The sequence below is a fragment of the Propithecus coquereli genome, unplaced genomic scaffold (genome assembly GCF_000956105.1).
Source record: "Propithecus coquereli isolate 6110/MARCELLA unplaced genomic scaffold, Pcoq_1.0 Scaffold334, whole genome shotgun sequence".
NCBI lineage: Eukaryota > Metazoa > Chordata > Mammalia > Primates > Indriidae > Propithecus > Propithecus coquereli.
In genome coordinates, this window is record NW_012148997.1 from 1291972 (window position 1) to 1305886 (window position 13915).

At 40.7% G+C, this 13915-nt stretch overlaps 1 protein-coding gene across 1 annotated transcript; it reads right to left on the reverse strand.

Annotated features, from left to right (window-relative positions):
• Positions 1-11753: 11753 nt before the first annotated feature.
• Positions 11754-12719, reverse strand: LOC105815412 (olfactory receptor 2A1/2A42). The gene has a single exon (XM_012650559.1). The coding sequence runs from the start codon at positions 12717-12719 to the stop codon at positions 11754-11756; it is 966 nt and encodes a 321-aa protein (XP_012506013.1).
• Positions 12720-13915: the final 1196 nt, after the last annotated feature.

Sequence of the window (13915 nt, forward strand, 5' to 3'; positions counted from 1 at the left end):
CCACAGCTGTTATCATCTGTGTCTGGGAGCCACAGGCTTCAGCTTGCCTGGTTTGGTTGGGACCACTTATTTTTTTACTCAGTACCGGCGAGAGGGGTGGCTCTGGGGAGGGTTCCTGAGGAACTGGTCTGTTTTGCTTATGAAAGGAATGTTTATATTAGCTCAGATATTTTAAGATTCACTCATTCTCAGATATGTCAAGTCCTGTGTGCAGGAAAAGGATGGGAGTGTAGGAAGTTACAGAAGTTAAAGAGGCCACTCTGGCCTTAAGCATGCTTGTGAATTGTGTTCACTTGTGAATTATTAATAACCTATATAACAACTAATTGTGCAGGGTCTCAAAGTGTAGTTCGTGGTGTTCCCGCATTCGTGTCCCCTTGATATGTGTGTCAAATCTTTGTGGGTCATTCTCAAGCACAGTAAAGCCTAGGACTCATGGCGTGACAGCTTGTGGAGAGGCGAGACATGCAGTGGACTGCAATGTCTGTTTTAAGAACATTGAGGAAATAAAAGAAGACAGACTTTGTGCTAGGCCACTGGGCGTGAAGTTTTATGGACTGAGGATGGAAGGAAATTAGAAACAGGGATTGTAAGGCCAACAAGGGGAAAAGCAGAGCAAGTTTTCAATGATTTCTTTAGACATCAAATGTGATCATTTACTGCAGTGTAACACTGGACATGTGTGCGCTATTATTTTTGAGGTTAGGAAAGCGTAAGCAACCTTTTGTTTGGGGCTCACCCTGGGATGCTAGAGGCAGTGAGTGATGGGCCTGTTGCAATGAGGAAGCAAATTGCTACATGGAGCTGTGTCTCTGGACTGGATCTCTTCACATGCCTTAGAGCTGGGTTAAGAGGCGCCGTGTTAGCATGAGCAAAGGCCACTTGGAGTCTTTCGGTTAAAATATCTTTTAATCCATATATTCTTGTAGTTCACTGAACTTCTTTAAGAAGAGAAAACCCTGACTTGAGATCAGTAAATGGTATAATAATAATTATTCATGTTCTAAAATGCACTACCATCCAAAAAATCAGATTAGCAAAGTTTAAAATAGTTGATGTTCTCCCTGGTTTGTGTATATGGGGGGTGTTTGTCTAGGAGGGAGAAAGAGAAAAATGCCATTGTCTTAAAAAAAGAACATTTGACTTACTCTACTGGGTTCTAAGAGATGAACAGGCCACTGATCCTGATGTCAAGGAGCTCACAGGCTACTGGAGGCCATAGATAAATAATAATAATGCAATGTAGTACACTTTATGATACAGGTGTGTGCAAAGTGCCTTGGGAGTTTGGAGGAGGAATAGATTATCCTGCTGGTGAGTTTATAAATCAACACCGAAGTGATGGTGTCTTTGTGTGATGCTAATAGGGCGGCAGTGACACCAGTCCTCTCCTTGGGTCTCTAGAGGCTCACGGTTCTTGAAGTAGCTCCTACATGGAGACATTTTTAACTTGGTTGCATATATCATAAAAAATATGTATGCTTCTGAATCTTATTCAATTAAGTGTCTCCAAAATGTCTGGTAGCGAATGTCTGAGAGAGACCAGGTCTTTCCACAGTTGGTTGTAGCTGTAGAGTAAGTCAAATGTTCTTTTCTTAAGACAATGGCATTGAATCTAGTTAAAGCCTTTTGAAAAGAAATTCTCCAACCAAGGAGCACAGACGAGTGAACAATAAACCTTGCCCTAAAAATGACAACAGGGAAATGATAGAAAAGAGACCAGGGAAAATTTCATCTCTGATTTGTATGGCATTTGGGGTGGTGTTATTCATTGCAAAGGTTGGGGATTCACCTATTCTGCTGCTCCCTGCATATCAAAGCAATCTGCCAGGGTTTGGTTTTGTATAAGAAAGAAAGGAGTCCCTAGAATACACAAATTAAGATTATTCAATAAAGGGAGACAATGATTACCCTTTAACCTCTGAGAGAGAACTCCAGGTGGGCATCAAACTAACCCTGAGATAGGAGACAGTAGAAATCCCCACACCCAAGTGAATTTTAGGACATTAGGTAATTATTGGTGGGAAATATATTTGAGTAGAAAACTATGAATCTCAACTGACATTTATCCTTAATAATGGTGCTTCTATTTTCTCAAGATAGGGGGTTATAAAAATTGCACCTTAGTGGAATTTTATCAACAGACATTCTAGAAGAAACTGAGAAAGCAAGGCCAGTCTGAAGAACATTTATACTGCTCACATTTCCTTTCTGAACTGGAGAATAGAATTCCATAGCAAAATTGTAACCTACCTTCCAGAGATGTATTGGAAGGAAAGCATAGGTTGTGAACCTTCTGTTTTTATTTTTCTGTTCTTATTCTTTTGCCCTATTTTTTTTATCTACCTTTAATTTAATGCCATCTTATTTTGTGTATACATATGTGTGTATGCATATTGACAAGTCATATTCTTTTTGGTATAAGATGAGAATTACACACATGCAAATACGCATTGATACATACATAAAAGTTCACACTAGCTGTTACATGGGTAGGAGGAGGGAGTTAGGGCTCCAAGAATTCCTATGATGGGGGCGTCAAGCCAAATATATTTGCTATCATTTTTATACATTTATCTTTTATTTTTTCCTCCTATTTTGGGGAGAAGCTGAAAACATGCATTATATCTTTACTTTTTTAATATCTTATTAATTTTTTTTGGACTAAAATGTTATTATTATTGAAAGAATAAGTTGGATCTTTGTGTATTTTCTCTCCTTCTGATAGACATAAGACACAAACTGATGACAGCAGGCTGTTTATTTTCAACACAGAAATAATTTTGGTTCAGCCCTTGTTGGTCTAACACTGTCTTTCCCTTTTGCCAATAGTAAATCCTTGGTCTTATCCTCAATCTCAAGTCATTGATGTCTATTTCTGCAGGTTTTCTATTCCACTGTCAAAGTTCCCAGTGATTATTCTTAGGTCTGAGTATCTCTCCTCCGCCCTGATCCATGTTGTTCCACTCTTCTTCCAAAACTCAGCTGCTACTTAAGCCTGTGGCTGCACAGCAGGTTTCCTCCCTGTTCTTGGTAGTGGCCCCAGAGTGTCCTGTGGCCTCTCTGCCCTTAGGCCTCTACTTATGTTTCCCTTACTTCTGTGGGAGTGGAGATGTCATAGTAATAAAAGGGAGAGGGAGTGATCAACCACGTACAGTCATCCCTTGGTCTCCATGTGGGATCGGTTCCAGGACCACCCGCAGATACCAAAATCCATGGACGCTCACATCTCTTATAGGCAATGGCATAGTATTTGCACATGACCTACACAATCCTCCTGTATACTTAAAATCACCTCTAGATTACTTAACTATTAATACCTAATACAATGTAAATGCTTTGTAAAAAGTTGCTACACTGTATTGTTTAGGGAATAATGACAAGAAAAAAAGTCTATATATGTTCTGTATAAATGCAACCACCCATTTTTTTCCCAATATTTTCAATCCATGGTTGGTTGAATCCATGGATGTGGAACCCCCGATACAGAGGGCCAACTATAGAGCTGTGTTACAACTTTGATTGTGAAGGCACTGAGACACAGAATGGACAAGAGAAAAATGGAGACAAGAATACAAGTGAATAGAGAGGGAGATGCCATTCACTTCAGCAGATACATCCTTCTGTTTTCCTTATGATAAACATTCCTGCCTGTATGGCTCTCTCACAGGAAAGATACTGAAGATGTTAACGTCAGAGTGGCAAGACATTAAAAGCAAAACACAAAGTTAGGAAAGTTCAGTCCTAGCCTTTTAGAGATGATCAAACAGCTCCAGAGAGGTTATGACTTCTAACATCAATTCCTAGGTGCAGGTAGTGGCCAATTGGGACTAGCATCCTCCCTATCACTCAGGCTACCAACCAAGGTTACTGAGCACTTACTTTGGATTGTGTGTTCATGGTATCATTACTGTGCATAAATCCAAGGTAGGATGCTCGTTGCTGTGTGTTGTACACAGATAATTAGAACATAGACTCTGTCCCAAAAGAACTTGGAACATTTAGATGGAAACAGTAAAAGAGTATTCCAAAGCAACCTCTAGCAAGCCCAAAGAGGGGTACAAATACTAATGTGACAGAAATTCAAAAGAAGGTATGATTACTGCGGGCCATAGTGGTAAGGAAAAGCTCTGTAAAGGGGTTAGTCTTGAGCTGCCCTGGGTAGAAAGCTGCTGCATTGCCGTGGTCGTTGGCACTGTGTGCCCCTCCTCAATACCCGGGCCCCGCCTGTGCCACACACAGACCTGACAGTGGGAAGAGTAGGATTTTAGAAAAGGCGGGGGGGCTGAAGGCTGAGCATGAGGCCTTGAGACATCAACTCAGGTATGTGTGGAGGCGGTGGACGGTATTATTACCTGGAACAATTTCACTCTTTAGGCCCAAATCAGCCTCCACCAGAATATTCTTGATCAATGTGTTTCTTTGACAGACTCACCAGAGCACGTGCAGATTTGGTCCCCTATCGGAAATATATTTCATAGTTCTAGTTCCTGAAGGAAATGTGAGCTGAGACTTGGCAGAAGTTATAGCACCATCTTGTGGAAATAAATGCTTCAAACCACCAGCTTTTTTGTTTTGAATAGTTTCGTCATCTTAAAAAAAGTCGATCTTGAAACGGCTTCAAGGCTCTAAATCACTCTTGGAATGCATAGTCTATTAGTAAGAAAAGACTTCTCGTATATTCTCATTCTTTGATGGCTGAGTTGGAGCTCCCCACCAGTGGCAGATTTCTTATTTGCAGAATAATCATACATATTTAGGATCCAAGATGACCCACCTCTCAGACTCATTTCTTTTAGGATATGTGTCCTTGGATTTGGATTTTAACCACGTCCCAAGGGATCCTGCCTTTTGAGAATTTAGCAAGGTAATTCTAAATCCTGAACAAAAATAAAGGAACAAACAGACACTGGGTACTGTTCTTTTCTGTCTCCTCTGGTGTGTCAGACACCTCCCTCCGTAAGCAATAGGGTTCATTGACACAGGACTTGGGAAAAGGAGGTCCCTTAATCATTGAGAATCTAAAGTAACAGTGTTGGGAGTTCACAGAAGAATTCATAGCTGATTGGAACTTACATAACTTCCTAGAAATTTTGTTGGGTCCACTAAAAAAATAATCCCTGGAAAAAGATTCCATTTACAATCATACATTCATTTAATCATTAAATAACTATTGAGACTTTTAAATGTAAGTAATCCACCTTCTAGTGGAGGGAAAAATATGCCCAATCTAATCTTCTCAGTCTTTTTTGTCCCCAGTTTGGTCTGGATCGGATATGGACTTGATCTCTCTTGGAAGGTTTGGGACAGGCGTCGTTAAGAGTTTAAGGTGGGTGTGAATTTTGCAAAATTTAAAAGTGTGTTTTTTTCCCCGTAAAAATTATATTTAGAAAAAGTTACACATTGACATGTTTCCAAAACAAAAGTAAAAAAGTAAATTTACAGAAATTTACAAAAGTAAAATTTTCCCTTCACACATGTTCCTCAGCTATCCAGTTCCCTTCCCTGGAGACACCAATATTATAAGTTGTGAAATGCTTCCAAAAATATTCTGTGCTTATCGGAAATATATTACATCAATGGTAGACAACAAAATATTTTGAAACTTGCAATTTTCACTTAGAAATATACATTGAAGATTGTTCTATGTTAGTACATAAAGAGCTTCCTTGTTTATTTTTCAGCTGCACGATGTTTTACTGAGTGGGTGTAGCATCATTTACTTAACCAGTCTCCTATTAAGGTTGTTTCCAATAGTTTGGCAGTATAAACAACGCTGCGATGAATAACCCTTACATCTGTTGCTTTGCACACGTGCTGGTCTACCTGTGGGCTATATTCCTGGAAGTGAAACTGCTGGTCAAAGGGTGTATTTATAATTGTGGGAGACCTTGGAAACTGTTCTGCATGGAGGTCATTTGTACCAAATTATAGCAATGTATGACACTCCATGCCCTCACTAACTGTATGTTTTTAAAACCTTTCAACTGTGCTAATCTGATAGGTGAAATATGATATTTCAGTGTAGTTACTGTTATAGTTTTTGCAATTTTCTTGTTCTGAATTTGGTTCTATGAACTCAAATTTTTCATGAGGCCTAGTCATTTCTCTTTCTCACTTTGGCAAATAGATTGATTATTCTTTAAATTCGTTTTTGAATAGGTAAAAATAGCTCAAATTTCAATCAGCTTTCAAAAATACACACACACACACACACACACACACACACACACACATTATGGAATGGCTAAATCCAGCTAATTAACATATGTGTTATCTCACATACTTATCATTTTTGTGGTAAGAATACTTAAAATTCACTCTCTTAGCATTTTTCAAGAATACAATATATTGTTATTAACTACAGTTAACATGTTGTATAATAGATCTCAAGGCTGATTTTTTTGACTGTTGACAGTAAAAGATTCCATAAGTCCAGGCCGTAGGGCGGCCGTGTGCCTAGAGGTTAGGGGCATGGTGTCTGGAGTCAGGCTGACCCAGATTAGAGTCCAGCTTGTATCATATACTTGCTGTGTGACCACAAAAAACTTTCTTACAATCTCTGTGTCTCTGTCTCCTCTTTTATAAAATGAATGTAATAAAAGGATTCACAGAATTGTTATGAAGTTTAGATAGGATTATAATGCATGTCACTCAGTACAATACCAGACACTTAATAAGCTCTCAACAAATACTGGCTATTAAAATTATTGTTTAAAATGTGGGTAATACAGGTACAGAATTAGACATTTAAGTTTTAGTCTAGGTCCTAGAACCTGTCCCAATATAAGTTGCTTTTAGTAATATTTGAGAATAATAAAACTCTCTTTTCTTAGCGTGGACACATCATGTGATGTTTTAGCCAGACCTATGAAATTCCTGTTTCCTAGAGCACTAAAATAGTCAACTCATTCATTAATTCAGTGCTTACTCTTTTGTTTCTACTGTGTTTAAGTCCTGTGAGATTCAGTGATCTTCAGAAGTCCATTTCATTTTCTCTGCATGGAATTTATTCATTTCTTTGAAAAAGTGAAAATCGAAATTCATATGAAATGTGAAGAAACCAAGAAAGACAGGGAATTAGAAAACAAGGGGGAATCTTAAAATGTGTCTAGTTCAACTTTTTATTTTATATAGATGTGGAAACTGAGGTCCAGAAGAGTTAAGTAACTCTCCTAAGGTCACACAGAGAGTAACTGAGGGTCGTGGGATGACAGCCCAGAGCCCCGAGGCTGAGCCAGCACCCTGTTGACTAAATCACACTGTGCTCCGGGGTCCACTTCTTCTTTTGGCCCAATGTGTTTTCAAAAATTAAAAGCAAACAAACCGAGAAACACAGGTTTAAAAAAGACAGATAAAAACAAGCCAATGCTATTTAAAATCTGTGAAGAAAACAAGGTATGTAGACACCTGTCTGCTGGTTGGGAAAACCTTACAGAGCTGAAGTCCAGTGAGACAGCATTCCAGATCTCTTTCATTGTTGTCTGCTCTCAACAACCTGTCTTTATTACAGCAATGGTGCTCTACACTCACAACAAACAACAAACAGCAATCCTAGAGGCCCGTGGTTGGCAGTGCCTGGTCCACATGGCAGAGATGCCGCAGGTGCCAATTTTAGGCGGCGAGTGAACTCACTACAGCACACAGATTCCCCTCCCTGTCATTTCCAGTGTCATTGCCCACAATGTTCTCCACCCGCCTGCCAGAGTTTTCCAGAGCAACACCCCAACGTGACTTCCCACCTGGCACAGCACCGTCCCGGCCTCCCGGAATGACAGGTTCATTTCAGTCAGATTTGGCACGCACCTTTCAGAAGACAATGACCATGGACCCCAGGATAAAAATAAACAAACATTCCCAGGACTTTTTATAGTCAGGTGAAATTTCTACCCTAATCTGTTTCTTTTCTTGTCTGCTCTTGAGCAATAACACGTTCTTGATTATTAGTATGTACCACATATGAATATGCTAAAAGAAAGAATTAGACAAGTCTAATGCACAACAAGATATCTAATCTTAAAAGAATGAAGGGTAACACATCCCCAGGCCCATATATTATGGGTAGAAGTTTGAGCACAATGACCATTCATGTGTTCACTTAGTCAAAGCTTATCGAGTGTCTCCTGTGAACAGGCTGGTGCCAGCCATTCAGGACATGATATCATTAGGTCCGCTGCAAAAGAGTGGTTCGGAGTTCATTTAAAGCCAGACTGCCTGACCTTGAATCATGTTTCTACCACTGAATAATTTGGTGACTTTGAATAAATTAATTAATTTCTCCAAACTTCATTTCTCCCATCCTTACGTAGGGATAGAGTTAGTCCCTACCCCACAGATTTGACGTGAGGATATTAAAGCGTTTTACATAGAGCCTATCACATAGCAAGTGCTCAGTCACTATCAGCTACAGTTAAATTTCTACTGTACTATAACCCACAGTTAAAGGGATTTAAGAAAGGTTAGGAATGAGAAGATACCTCAACACTGAAAATTTGGAAATGAGATCAATAGGTAGTGTCTTTTAATTTTTCATCAAGTAAGCACTCGCTATGTGCTAGGAATGCCTAGGTGTTAGGGATAAAGAGATGAACCAATTCTTGTCTTTTCCCTTCCAGAGAGATGATATATTAATATATTTGAGATATGTACTGTAAATCCCGGAATAAAGATTATAAAACGTTAGCAACCAAAAACAAAATCTGATGTTTCCCTACTGGATGGGCTAGGACCAGGTTCAGAGAGGTCCCCCTGGAGCCTTTGCCAGCTGACTCACAGAGGGGCCCCGAGTCTGGGTTGCAGCTCAGGCTTCTATCAGGCTGTTCCCTCCAAGGCCAAGTGGCCTTCTGTGCCCCTAGAGGGGACATGGGACAAACTTAAGCCATGAGGGCATAGGTTTGGGTGACCTATAAGCATCAATACTCTTCCTGTCTAAAGGGCAGTCTTGGTCTCAGATCAGAAAGTTCAGTGACCCTGACAGGATTAAAATAATTCCTGACATAATGGTGATAATAACAGTATTTTCTTGTGTTTGCATAAAACTTTTGTTTTTTTGAGATAGCGTTTTGCTCTGTCACCAGGGCTAGAGTGCAGTGGCATGATCATAGCCCACTGCAGCCTATAACTCCCAGGATCAAATGATCTTCCTGCCTCAGCCTCCCTGGTAGCTGGGGCTAAAGGTGCGTGCCAACAAGCCTGGCTAATGTTTTTAAATTTTTTGTACAGATGGGAATCTCACTATTGCCCAGGATGGTCTTGAACTCTTTGCCTCAAATGATTCTCCCACCTGCCTTGGCCTCCCAAAATCCTGGGGTTACAGGGCATGCCTTGCATAGTACTTTTAAGTCTCCAAAATGTGTCCATTTGCATGTCTCCTTTGAGGTTTTCAGTAGTGCTCTAGGGCATCTTAAGCAGCTCTCACATGCGTAATTTATGGATGATGGCCTGAGACTCTGGCAGTTTAAGGGACTTGTTTTAGAGAACACATCTAGCTAATGGTAGACCTGGGACTAGAGCCCAGATCTTTTAAGTACAAATCTCATGCGTTTAAGGGCTGGGCAGCATCTTGGGCTTCCTGGACGCCGAGGCCAACCCTAGGAGAGCACGGCACACAGAGTTTAGGGTCCACACAGGTGACTCCCTAAGCATGGTTTCTGTACCCCATGATTTTTTGCTGCTCACCTTGTACCAGGGTAGTGTTCTTCCCTTGAGACCTACCCCTGGAATGAGAGCTCTTCACCCTTGCCCTGCCACTTGAATGCAGCCCTCCAAATGTTGCAATGCAATATGCAACATCTGTCATGAAACTAAACAACTATTTAAAGACTGCGTTGGGAAATAATGGAATCACAAATGCTATATCCAGTTTGGATACAGTACAAGAACACTCTCTGATACTCTTCAATTGGTGAACCATCAATCTAAACCTGCAGTGTCAACCTCTTTCTTCCATTGTTTTCTGTCTCACTCTCCTGCCAGTCAAGAGACTCCTCCTCCATCCCTGACCCTTGGAGTCACAGTCCTTGGTTGCTTGCTACCTCATCCTTACTTCCACACACCACTATGAAATCAAGCTGTATTTCACAGCTTTAAGTACTTCTGTCTGGAGCCCAATGCCCATCTTTGGCTATAGGTTGAAAATTTCTTTTCATTTCTCCCCTGCTTCCTTCTCCTTCTGGAACTTCATGATTACTTTAATTTTTATACAGTGGTTATGATTATGGGTCTGGCACTCATATTGCCTAAGTTTGATTCTGGACTAGGTACTTATTAGCTGGGGGCATTGGTTAAATTATGTAATCGCTCTATATCTCTGTTTTCTCACCTAAAAGCTGTAATAATAGTCTCCACTTCATAGGGTTGTTATGAGGGTTTAAAGAGCTAATGTTTATAAGGTGCTTACAACACTGCCTCTCCAAGTACTCAAGTGTGTGGTATGTGCACATGTGCACAAACGTGTGTGTAGTATGTGAAACTAGAGATGTCTTTGTTCTGGACATTACCACCCAGCCACCCAGGACCAAGTTCAGTTCTAAAGTAGCTCTCTAATCTCAATGAGAACAGCCTCCATTCCCACCCTCTCTGTGTTGTGTTCCTCTAAAACTCTTAATCTCCTTTGCAACCATGCCCATAAGACTTGTTGAACAGGACAAGAAGTCTTCCATAAATAATCCCTGGTTCTCCTGGCCTTACATCATAATATGTATTAGACTGAGAAGAAACCCACATTCACCTAACATATTGAGATAAGTTAGATTTATTCTGAATTTGATAACGTTGATAATAACGTCCTGCGTTGTCCTGGTTAAGTAGAGAAGGCTTGGGAGTCAGAGTGTTTGGGTATAAGTTTAACATTTTCCGTTTGCTTAATGTTTGCACCCATACAACTGGGGTGATAATGGGAAATGGATTGCTGTGATGATCAAATGAGGCTGTCCCTATAAAGTACCTATCAATGGGCAGTGGATGCCACAGACTAAGTACTTAATAATGCTACCTATTAATAATATGATTAAAACCCTTCTTGCCATTGAAATGCCTCTGCCTGGGGCTATCCATTCATACCAGTTAAGGTTTGTGGCACTTGCAAACTACCCCTAAATGAAGAGCATGTGCGTATTCAGAGAGAATCATAGATACTCTTGTGGAGAAGGTGAGGAGAGTTTGGAAACAAGGGGCCACTGAAATCTCAGGGCAGATTGGAAAGTGGGTTTTGTTGTGTAATTTGCTGGGGTGTCCAGTTGAATGTGTATAAAGTCACTCTCTGACTACAGAAATTGTCAGACAGATTATAGAATTTAACCAATAAAAAATCAGTTTTCCTCCAAGCCTAAGTAGACATTTAAAACTTGTAATAGAAAATACTATTCAGGGGAAAGACCCAAATGTGGGATGCAGATGGACAGAGGCATCAATGGGCTCTGAGGCCTTTGCCTGTGGCTGCAGTATTTTAAAAATTTCTTACTGATGTGGCTACATCTGGTAATGCCTGAAATTCTGCTGTTTCTGAGCACACCTGACCAAGTCAGAGGTAGTGTGTCTATTTTAAACTTTTGGGACCCAGAGCACTGTACAAAATAAATTTTTCCCTTAGACATTCTCAATTCAATAAACAGTTAAATGAAAAAAGTTGTTAAGTATAATAAGTATAATGAATGAGAAAAATCTAAATACTTCCTGGGGAAAAAGGGAATTCTTTGCAGATACAAAGAGAGTGGTGAACTTAGGTGATAATCGGTACCCATGATTCCAGGAGACTACTGAGGCTGGAAAGTCACACGCTGCCCCAGTTGGGAATGACTTTCTTTGCACAGTGCTCTTCTCAGTGTACCCTGGACCTCTGCATTCCTCAGACTGTAGATCAGGGGGTTCAGGATGGGGTTGAAAAAGCTGTAAAACAGGAAAAGGATCTTCTGCTGCTCCTCAAGATGGCGGGACTTGGGGGCCATGTACATGACGATGGCACTGCCAAAGAAGAGCCCGACCACACAGAGGTGGGAGGAGCAGGTGGAGAAGGCCTTTCTGCGGCCCTCCCCGGCCTGGATGCTCAGGATGGCCAGCAGGATGCGCGAGTAGGAGACCAGCACCAGGCAGAGGGGCCCCACCAGGATGAACATTCCAACTGCGAAGATGACTACTTGGTTGAGCCAGGTGTCAGCACAGGTCAGCTTGAGGACAGACAGGATTTCACAGAAGAAATGGTTGATTTCATGAGGCCCACAGAAGGGCAGTCTCAGGATGAGAACCACATGGACCAGGGCCAGGAGGGAGCCACATGCCCAGGAAGTGACGGCCAGGATGGTGCAGACTCTCCAGCTCATGAGGACAGAATATCGGAGGGGGTGGCAGATGGCCACATACCGGTCATAGGACATCACCACCAGTAGAAGACATTCGGTTTGTGCAAAACTCAAAAAGAGAAAGGTCTGCGTCATGCAGCCAGCAAAGGAGATGGGCTTGGCTGGATCCAGGAGGTTCACCAGCATCTGAGGCACCATGCTGCAGGCACAGGCAATGTCGACAATGGCCAGGTGTGAGAGGAAGAAGTACATGGGGGTGTGCAGTCTGGAGTCCAGGGAGATGAGCCCCAGGATGACCCCGTTCCCCAACAGGGTGAGGACGTAGAACAGGGAGAAGAGCCCAAAGAGAAGCATCTGAATCTTTCTGCCAACAAGGAATCCCAGTAGGATGAACTGTGTAACCATTGTTTGGTTTTCGCCCATTTCACTGTGGAAAAGAAATGGATAGCTTAGGATAGGACCGTCAAAAAATGTCTAGGCATTATTTTATAACATTTTATGAATTTAGTCATTTTCAAAACATAAATAAAACTAATGATCTACTTAATTAAGTTAACTACTAATTTTAGACATCCAATTTTACAGAAGAGATTGTTTCACCATGTTAGGGTACATAGAGCCTTTGACACCTGGGAAGAAAGAGTATCAAACCAAAACAGGAAGTAAAATGACCATGTAATAAGCGCATGTCAAAATGATTAAGAGAATTTCTGAAGTGTAAAAATAATCAATAATTGGTAATGGAAGCACTCCAAATATGAGAATTAGAGTAGTTCCAGGAAAAAAATGTAATTTCAGTTTCTCAATAGAAATATCAGCTGTTTTGCTTTCAACATCTGAAATCGACCTTTGCACTCTAGAGAAGTTTCCATGATAACAGGAGAAACAAAGAGATAAAAAGCAACTTTTATGATGATGTGATTGTTTAGATTGGTTCCTAAGAAGAAATTAATGGATGTGCTATTTATGGGCTGTAAGTATTATCTTTATTTTACAATGGATGATGACTAAAAACCAATGATAACTGGCAATTCGGCAAGTAATCTACTGATTGATTCATGGTTACTGATTTACCAAAAAATTAGTTTCAATAGTAACCCATACAATTTGTAGGAATTGGATTTTTCAGGGCTGTCCACTGCATGTATCATGAGTATATTTGTGTACTTTGAGTGCAGGGTTGTAATGAGGACGAGGTCAGGCATTCCTGCATTGATATGAAGGCTGTGTGTGTGTAGACGTGTGTGAAAACATCAAGACGTACTTCCTCATGGATGATTTGTAACTCATCCCTTTTGTGCTCCTATCAAAAGAGCAAATCCACGTACTGACAGAAGTAGGAAAGACCGTACCTGGAATGCCAGCGTGTGGGAGGACCTACTCTTTGTGCCGTGCTTAGCATTGTATCATACGTGAAAATCAAAAACATAAGAAATGACTATTCATAAAAAAAACTCTGCCTTTCTTCAGCAACATGAGAATTACTATATACTTTACATATGGCTAATTAAAAGATTTTTGGCAAAAAGTTAATTTTGGGAATTTGTCATTTTACAAATTACTGTAGCAATAAATTGTTAGTCAGGTAATCGCTCTTTCCGTAATCGGTGAACTGGTGA

Excerpts from the sequence above, each read along its gene's own strand:
- LOC105815412 (XM_012650559.1), bottom strand. The coding sequence starts at position 12,719 with ATGGGCGAAAACCAAACAATGGTTACACAGTTCATCCTACTGGGATTC.